The sequence below is a fragment of the Sinocyclocheilus anshuiensis genome, unplaced genomic scaffold, assembly GCF_001515605.1.
Source record: "Sinocyclocheilus anshuiensis isolate Anshui unplaced genomic scaffold, SAMN03320099.WGS_v1.1 scaffold736, whole genome shotgun sequence".
Lineage (NCBI taxonomy): Eukaryota > Metazoa > Chordata > Actinopteri > Cypriniformes > Cyprinidae > Sinocyclocheilus > Sinocyclocheilus anshuiensis.
Window position 1 is genome coordinate 195,997 of NW_015558585.1, and position 10,025 is coordinate 206,021.

Genomic DNA, 10,025 nt, shown 5'->3' on the forward strand with positions numbered 1-10,025 from the left:
CAGGCCGGACTCAAGCACAAAGACATGATGCTGAGACAGAATGAATCTCTCCCTGACCCTGATTTTACAATTGCACAACTTACAGTATTTGAGTGTACTGTAACATGCTATTCATTTGGAGTTTTATTTGACCTTTTTGGCCTTTGCAGTTGGACTGCAGTATTTTTGCAGTATCCAAGCGCTGAATAGCCTATATACAAACATTCAGTACTATTCAATATTCAGCACAATACTATTCTTGCAGTACATACAGTTTTGGCCTATACAATATATTCACCTTACTCAGTTGCAATTACTATACTTTTTTTACAGAATTGCAAAATTGTTTACTCAATACAATATACTTTTTTTTCTGTAATGTTCTGGATGCTGTGTTCTCCATTGTTCTCTGTAGTGTTTAATGAATGCTCTGTAGTGTTTATTTTATTGACTCATGTGTGTGTGATCTGAGAGCACTGTTTGATTTTGAGTGCAAGTGAAATGGTTTTGCAGAGATTGTTTGATATTGATGGAAGAGTCAGAGGTTTCGTGAATCAAGTTTGAGTATTTGGATTTGTGTTTAAGGTTTTGAGAAAATGAGTGATGGTTTCAAGAAATGTGTTTTCAATTCAGAAAAACTGTAATATTCCTTAGCCACGTCTTTCACTGAGCCAAGCAATGGGAAAGACTTGGCTCATGTCAATCTCCAACCCGATAGATGGCGCTTTAAGCACCGTCCTGTTCCACTCGCCTCATTTTCAGTCCGCGGAGGAATACAATCCCTGTGTTGAGTGACGCAGGAGAGCAGTGGACGATCGGAGCTGCACTTATGTGCAACAACTAAGACCAAGCGTCCCAAGTTTTAACAGAATACCACCATCTGCAAACAGATGAGCGTCTGAAATGCCCTTGCTTGCACTAATGTATTCGGTTACTACATCCTTAACTTTACTCTGTTCTCTGCGCATAATCGAGATCATCTGTCGGGAGTCGATATTTACTGCTCCAGTAACGGATTGATCCAAATTTCTCATTCACATTTTACGGCATGACATGTAGATAATCATCCGATACTTTGATGGGGCTCCGGAGGATCATGATGCCACCCAAGTTCCAGCTGCTGGCTGTTATGGCGTTTGGAGTGGCGATGCTGTTTATTGAGAACCAGATTCAGAAGCTGGAAGAGTCTCGGGCAAAGCTGGGTAAGACTGCGGTTGTGTCTCAAACATCAGAGAGCTGTTTACCCTAGAAAGCCTTTTTGGACATCATGCACGTTCGATTCTTAATATAATCGATTGGAACGCGCGTATGATGTACAGAAATGCTGTTTAGGTAGGCAGCTCATTAGGGTTTGAGACAGTCTGCTGCTGTTGTCTTCACAACACAACACAGTATGAATGAGAGTGAGTGCTAAAAGACGACCGAATTTGCATTACACGATCAACTTATTTGACGTAATAGTTCACTCACAAATGAAAATTTCATTCTGTAGTCCCCCTCATGTCATTCCAGACTTGTTTGACTCCTTATATGTTTCTTCAGTGAAGCACAACAAAGGAGAGATTTTGAAGAATGCTGTTGCTGTGCAGTGACAATGAATAGTAAGTGAAGATGACAAACCTCAAATGGATGCAGAATTACTAATGAAGTATAATTAAAGTAGTCCAGACTACTCATGCAGTATTATTTATGTCTTCTGAAGCCGTATGATAGGTTTGTGTGGTGTATAGACTGATTTTTTTACTTATAATCTTCACCTCCATTAAACCATAATAGAGTGCACTTTTTCAGTGTCCTTGGTTCTGAAAGTATTTTTCTCATTCTTTTTTTCTCATAGGGGTTTTTTAAAGTCATTGTTAAAGAGTTATATACCATCAACCAAACCAAGTAGCTACGTGGTAAATCACAATATTACAAACACTGATTTGAAGCAAAAACATATTTAAAAATTGGACAAAAGACAAAAGCACAAGACTGTGTACTGAACGGCTTTAATGAGGGAAGGAACTACATTCCCATGAAGCATTGTGATTGACAATCAAAACAATGGATTTTGATTTAAAGGGGTCATATGATGCGATTTCAAGTTTTCCTTTCTCTTTGGAGTGTTACAAGCTGTTCGTGCATAGGTAAGATCCCTAAAGTTGCAAAGACTAAAGTCTCAAACCCAAAGAGATATTCTTTATAAAAGTTAAGACTCGCCCCCACCCTCCTAAAACGCCTTGTTTAAACATGCCCCCACATGTCTACGTCACTGTGTGGGAAGATTTGCATAACACCGTCCTAGACATGTGCCGGTATTCGGTAATGCGATATATCACGGTAATGAGTATGCACGATATTGTTATCGTGGGCACTTCTAAATACCGTGAATAATTATATATTACAAATTATTCAGAATTTTGAATGCATTTTAAGAATACTTTTCCCATCAACTGGTCAAAATGCACAACACCGCTGTATGCTGCGTGAAAGACGCGTGTGCACTGACGTAAACAAGCGCGGACGAGAAGCGCATTGCGGAACATGTGAGAGACGCTCTGGATAAAGTGCACTTTCACTCTCTGACAGCAGATGGCGCTAAACTGCAGAAATAATAATAATAATAATAATTAATTTAAATGTATTGTTCGGTCACACTTTACATTAGGGCTTCATTAGTTAACATTAGTTAATTTATTAGTTAACATAAACTGCCAATGAAAAATTCTTCTGAACATTCATTAATCTTAGGTATTCCAATATTTAATAACAGGTTGTTAAAATCGAAAGTTGCAACTGTGTTATTTAATGAGCTAACATGAACTAAGACTTGTATTTTTGAAACAAAGATTAATAACTTCTGTAGCAAATGTAGCTATTGCTCATTGTGAATGTTAATGCATTAACTAAGCTTAACTAATGAGGTCTTATTGTAAAGTGATACCTATTGGTCTTTATAGTTATTTTGCACTTTAATCTGTGTAAAACTTTTAACTTTATGCATTTTTCTGTATTGCTTTATTGCATTTAAATGTTCAGTTATTTTTGTTATAAGAAAAAGTTATTAAACCTGTTATACTGTATTATGACAGCACTTTTTTTAAACTAAATTTCAATAGCGTGATAATACCGCATACCGTGATAAAAGCATTAGCAATTAATCGCAACATGTAAATTTGATACCGGCATATCCCTTCACCGCCCAAATGTATACGTAAAGAAAGAAGGCGTAACTTTGATTCTCGCTGTATTGTTGCCGTCGCCGCCATGTCGTGAAGACACTGTGTTTCGTTGTGAAAGCGAAACTACTTTGTTTGGCCTTCCAAAAGAGGGCACAACTACAAATCAGTGGTTAAGTAAAAATCGACACGTTTCAGAAAGGCGGGGCGTAGAGGAGCAACAATAATGTACAGTATGTGGAAAATTATTTGTTTTTTTTTAACCTTAAACCAAATACAAAAATAATGTTCTTTTTAGCAACGTCATATGACCCCTTTAAATGTGTTGATTATATATAGAGACAATACATTTGATGTTTTCAGAATATTCTCAGTCTTAGTGAATCGTTTGTTCACGAATTGTACATTGCTACTTCTCTTAAGAAAGAAAATCTTGCTTACTACTTAAGATTTTCAATGAATCATGATTTAAATTTCGTTCTGTCCCTCATATAATTTTTATCATCTGATTTCAGAAGACGTGGAATATAGTGCATGAGTCCTGAGGGCACCTTTTATACTTCTTAATGCATTCTGGTTGAGGCTTGACATCTTTATGCAAAATTCATGGTCATTGCTCAAAAAAGATATTCTTCAAAATGTATAACAACATGAGGGCGAGTAAATTGAGTTTTTATTTTTGGGTGAACTGTCCCTTTATATAACAAACTATAGAAAACAAACTAGCAATGTTATTGGCACAGATTGAATGAAGAGATACAGTAAGTCAGCACTAAGCAGGGTATTTAGTACATTTGATCAAACTCTTACACTGATCCGATTTTACTCACCAATCTGCTTTTGTTTATAATCAGCTTACACATTTATACTCATCATAGTGCTCAGTGTGTAAGGCAGGTAAGAGATTATTAGACAAATAATAGACTTCAGCTGAAGTGAAATCTATGAATGCTGACTGGTCTGCCAGCAGGTTTTGTCTTGCCCTTTCTTGTCTTGAGTTTATGAATGTTATAGAATTCTAAAGATTGCCTCTAGTTGATCCTGATTCCAGACTGAGTTTTTGACAGTTCAATATGGAGTCTACATATTTTGCATCATGACCATGCAGTCAAAGTTCCATCAACCTTATGCATTAACTTTGCAAAGCAAACGTGTGTTTGGTTGGCACCTGAGATGACCCACATTTGCCATTCTTTTGGTGTGACGGCTGATTATTAGAAAACACAGTGGAAGGCAAGTGAAAGCATGATTTGTAGCTTAAAATATATAGTAGTGTATTATGTGTGGATCATACCATTGTTTTTGTCTGAATATTTTAATATCCAAAATTTTGTTTGTGTCCTAAATGTTGCAAAAGTAATTCAGCTGTAAGCCACATACCTAGTGTTTTCACACACATCCTCCAATGACCCATGACAATTGTCTGCAGCCCAGGTGCATCCACGCTTTCGTGAAGCAGAACAGCTGAAATTTATTTGGTCCATTTATTTAGTCTGACACTGAAAAGATGGGTAGAAGTCGAGTTACAGGTCTGTGGAAATTATTGAACATTTAGAGTGGGAAACTTAATTTGGACTTTTCTTTAAGTGGGAAAAAATGCAGCTGCTGGAACCTACAAATGTATGCAGTTCCTAAGCCTGATTGGCTTCTGCTGTTGGTACATTTAATGTTATTGTTCATGACAGATATTGTGAATATTTGAATAAAGTAATATTAAATTTATCTGCTCCTGGTTTATGCTGTATGTTTTTCCAGAAAATGTACTTATTTATTTGAAATGTTTAATAAATATATATATGAAAAAATATAAATTCTTACTCTCTCTCTCTCTCTCTCTCTCTATATATATATATATATATATATATATATATATATATATATATATATATATATATATATATATATATATATATATATATATATATATATATATATATATATATATATATATATATATATATATATATATATATATATATATATAAATAATCCCGGAGGGTTGTGAACATCTGCATGCTTGCTTTTGTTATGGAATAATCTGATAATTTGCACTCAAAATAAATAATACACAAATATATAGGCCTAATGGAATCCCATCTAAGCAAATAGCATGAAAGTCAGCGTTTACATAGTGGCACCTTTAAAATAAATGAATAAACATGCCACTCTCCGTTACCAGTGCAAATGATGCTGTCATATTTAGCATTGAGCCCAGTTTTTGCATTATGGATGAGGAAATATTAATCAAATCCATGAAGTGGAGAGTTAATTAAATTGAAAGCAATGCTGCCATTCTAGCCCTGTGATGGACGTTTGTTGAGATTTAGGATGCCAGGGCTGACAGAGGAGTGAAATCTGATTTGCCCTGTGCAGGCTTTGAATTTATAGACTCTGCACTATGCTTATTAGGTTGTCTCACATGACATGGTTCATTAGAAGATGGAAAACCCTTAGCTTTGCCTCCCACTCCACTAAGTTACAAGCATCACTGTCAAGCTATAAATCTGGTGTTCAGCCACTGCCAACAGACCTCTTATTGGGTTTTTTACTTATGCCATAGATTATACAACATCAGTTTATTCTCATTCCATTACCAGCTGTGCAGCTCACAAAGAGAAAGAAGCAGAAGCCTGCGTGCAGCGTGACAAGAATAGCTCCGCTTTAAAGAGACCACGTTGCACGTCGTAAAATTCTCCTAATGTTGTTCTGTTGGCAAAGAGATGAAAGACTGACTATCTGAAATCAATTTGATGCCAATGATATGGAGCATAATCCCTTGGACATGCTGTGCAAATAGTTCACCAGATTGTTAGAAATGCATTTGGAGGCATGAAATAGCAGGCATGTTGTATAATATAGATAATATTGAAAGAAATGAATACTTTTGTTCAGTCGACATTTATAATGTTGCAAAAGATTAGTAGCCTATATAATAAATGCTGTTGTTTTCAACTTTCTATAAAAATGTTCATGGTTTTGACAAAAATATTAAGCAGCACAACTGTTTCCAGCATTGATAATAGTAAGAAATGCTTCTTGAGCACCAGAGCATATTAGAATGATTTTTGAAGGATCATTTGACACTGAAGACTTTGCTGTCACATGAATAAATTACATTTGAAAATGTTAAAATAGAAAAGTTATTTTACAATATCACTGTTTTTTTCTGTCCATTTGATCAAATAAAGCCTTAGCGCATAGTAGACTTCCATTAAAAGTATTAAAAAATCTTACTGACCTCGATTTTTTTCAATGTAGTGTTAATGAGAAGAGAGACCAATTTTTAAAATGGAAGCAGGTTTATGTGAATAAACATTTGACTGCTCAATTTACAGCTAAAGCTTTTCTTAAATACCATTTAAGGTCAAGTGTGTAATTTTAAATATTTTAACAGATTCCACTATTGTTGAATTTGCAGTGCAAAATAATGTGTTGTCTTTACTAGTTGCATTCAAAAGTAAAAAAAACAAAAACTGTACCAGACAGTGTGACCAGATTCCCAAACACATGATTCTTATGGTTTGCTTTAACAAATGCACAGTTATGATGTGTAATTTCATAATCAGTTATTTTTCATTATTTTTGCAATTATGTTGGTGATGTCAACGTCATCTTACGGTTGATTTGTATGTATTTTACGAGGTGGCTAATTCGTACGACCTCACTCGTATGATTTTGTACGATTTCTGTGATGGTTAAGTTTAGGGGCGGGGTTAGGTGTGGTCCTTCGTACGAATTCCTACGAATTAGCCACCTTGTCAAATATGTACGAATTAACGTGAGATTGGGTTGGATTATGCACACATCTACGCTGTGAAAGCAGACTAGCAAGTAGATCAGTTTTCCTGTATCACATGATGCCGTTTAATGTCCTGGACAATCTCTGTAGTCCCATTTAGCCACTTGTTAGCACCTGCTAAAATAAATAAATAAAATAAAATAAAAATAACAGGGTGGCGTTACTGATGTATTTTATGACATAGAATAAAACTTGAAAATATTGAGAGCTTGTGTTAACCTCAGACCTTATTTCAGGCATTTAACTAAAAACTAAATTATAATAACTAAAAAAAAACAAAATTAAAAACAAACAAACATTGAATTCAAGACGATGGAACTGGTAGTGCTAAAATACTACATCGTATTTGGGTTTTGGCCTACACAAATGCATCATCCCTGCTGCGCTCTGTTGTCAGTCAAATTTTTTGCCTCTCAAATCACACACACAAAAAACTGATTCAGTTAAAGATTGTTAAGTTTAGGGGCGGGGTTAGGTGTGGTGCTTCTTCATACGAATTCCTACGAATTTACCACTTCGTAAAATACATACGATTTTTCACAAATTGTATGAATTCGTATGAGTGAAGTCGTACAAATTTGTACGAATTAGCCACTTTGTCAAATATGTACGAATTGCCGTGAGATCGGGTTGGTGATGCTGGTAGTGTAAAATATGCTTACTTGACCTTTTAAGAATAATTTATTTTGTTCTTTTTAGCAAGCCACTGTAATTACACAGTGCTGTATTGCTGACAGTAAGTCCTTTTCACTTATCACAACAAGCATTTTATCAAAAGGTCTCTTTCTACAGTGATGGTAGTTAACTTTTAACAGACATAAAGAATGGATGTGCTTGTTAGCAGGTGATTCATTCCCATGTCAGCCACTGGAATCTCTTTCAGGACTGAGGTGGACAAAACTTGCTGTCTATGTGCCCAGGGGTGAGTGGCTGATAGCAGAGCTCTCTGAATTGGAAGCCTTGCTCTGATGACTTTTAAATGGAGTGATTTATTCTGTTTGTCATCAGAACAGCACCTCTCAGCTGTTTTCCTAGTATTCATGTCATGCTCTGAGAATTGAAAATGGGCCCTGTGTTGTCTGACTACATGCAGAACAGGTCTAAGTGATGTCAGTGCAATTTTTTTTTTGTCTGGCTTGCTTTTCTGTCATGTGTACAGACTCTTGCAATGCCTTTGCCTTTGTGATTTGATGGGAGATGACGCAACAGTTGCAATTGCTTCTTAATTAAAAGCAAAATTATGTAGTCTGTTATTAAGCTGTTATCTGTAAAATATTGAGCTGATTGATTTTAAAATACTGCCCGTTTGATCACCCGCATTCTTTGACCACTTATTTTAGTTAGCCTACATATTTTTCTCTTTGCATTAGATTTCTTTATTATTATTATTACTATTATTATTATTATTATTATTTATTTTTATGTCAGAAGGTTTGAATTCTAATGTTTTAAGTTATTTTTAAATTCTTAAGAAAAAGTGTAAATATTTTGTTTGAATTGCACGTTGTAAAGTATATATGTGCTGCTAAAATCTAGACACCAGAGAGAGGTAATTTACTGTAAGAGTACTCATCTTTCTTGCACAAAAGCAGAATTTCAGACTTCAATAAAATTCAGAATTTCTTCAAATTAATTAATAATCACAGGGAAATACAAATACTGAACTATATGCTGACCTGCAAAATATGTTAAATTATATAAATACACTTTATGGAATTTCTTTGTCTTTGTTGCATACCAATTATAATGGCAAACTACTTCTTAATTTTTTATAATGAATAGTTGCAATTCTCCTTCATTCTGTTTTACTGACATCTGTAATAGCAGAGCAGATAAAAGGTGTATTGCATGTTGCTCCCTCTATTGTATAGGCATGAATTTGCTTTTCCCACAGCCCATCACATGTTAATTTTGCTCTTGGTGTAAATGGATTGTTGGCTATTATTTTTTGATAGTTTTTCACATTGTAAAAGGTCCTTTAGGTACTTGAAAGTTCCATTTCTCTTTTCATTATGTCCAATTACCCACCATGGCAGAATCTCTATACAATTCAATTCAATTCAATTCAATTCAAGTTTATTTGTATAGCGCTTTTCACGATACAAATCGTTGCAAAGCACTCACGCATCCATCGATTCCAGCATACGAGTTATGCCAACATCGAGGCGATGCGTGAAAACGGCTATGAGAGGATGCCCCCTGTAGAAGAGACACTGGCTAGCTATCTCTCTTCGGGCGAGACATCCTCCCTTAATACTCCCTCCTTGCCATCTAAGCCCCTACAGGATACATCATGCTTAAATGGGAGGGCATACGCAGCAGCAGGTCAGGCTGTGGCTTCGTTGCACACTATGGCGGTGCTCCAGGCGTATCAGGCTGATCTGCTGAAAGACCTGGATAAAGGCGAGGGCCTTTCTCCTGATCAGGTAGCTGAGCTGCGCTGCACCACGGATCATGCTCTCCGTGCTACTAAGCAGGCTGCCTCTGCTATGAGCAGATCTAAGGCGGCCATGGTAGTAACAGAGAGACATCTGTGGGTGAACCTGGCAGATATCGGGAAGAAAGAGAGGGGCTTTCTTCTCGATGCTCCGGTTTCGCCTTCTGAACTTTTTGGTACCTCCGTTGAGACGGTGGTCGAGAAGTTCAGGGAGGCGAAGGCGCGCTGCACTTTCTAAAATCCACATTGTGGTAAGTTCGCACGCTAGTTCTTTGCGTTCTTTTCTAAAATCCTGTATGGTGATGGCTTCGCGCGGTTGCTTCGTGCCATTTCTTGAGCTGGTTTAAGCCCCGTTCACCTTGGGCACCACTCCACCTAGATATCTTAGGATACCGCCTTTGGCCGTAGGGGATAAAGTCACAGACAGCCGTCTGACGTCCCGGGGGCAACTCACCATGAAAATGGTCAAGTGGTACTTAGTGCTCGCCATGGTTCTGGCCCGCACTCCCCTCAGCAGGCGGCGTGGGTATACCGTTCCCCATAGCGACCCCTAGAGGATGCAGTTCGAAGTTTCAGGAACGTCTCAGGTTACTTATGTAACCATGGTTCCCTGAGTAGGGAATGAGACACTGCGTCCTCTAGGCTTCCT

General features: G+C 36.8%; 1 protein-coding gene across 1 annotated transcript in view; it reads left to right on the plus strand.

The window, feature by feature from the left end:
* The first annotated feature begins 752 nt into the window (after nt 1–752).
* Nucleotides 753–10,025, plus strand: part of LOC107679861 (heparan sulfate 2-O-sulfotransferase 1-like) — an 80,200-nt gene continuing 70,927 nt past the window's right edge. Inside the window, exon 1 of the mRNA XM_016475569.1 lies at nt 753–1,181. Coding sequence (XP_016331055.1) covers nt 1,058–1,181 — 124 coding nt within the window. The 5' untranslated portion in view covers nt 753–1,057. The remainder of the gene's footprint in view (nt 1,182–10,025) is intronic.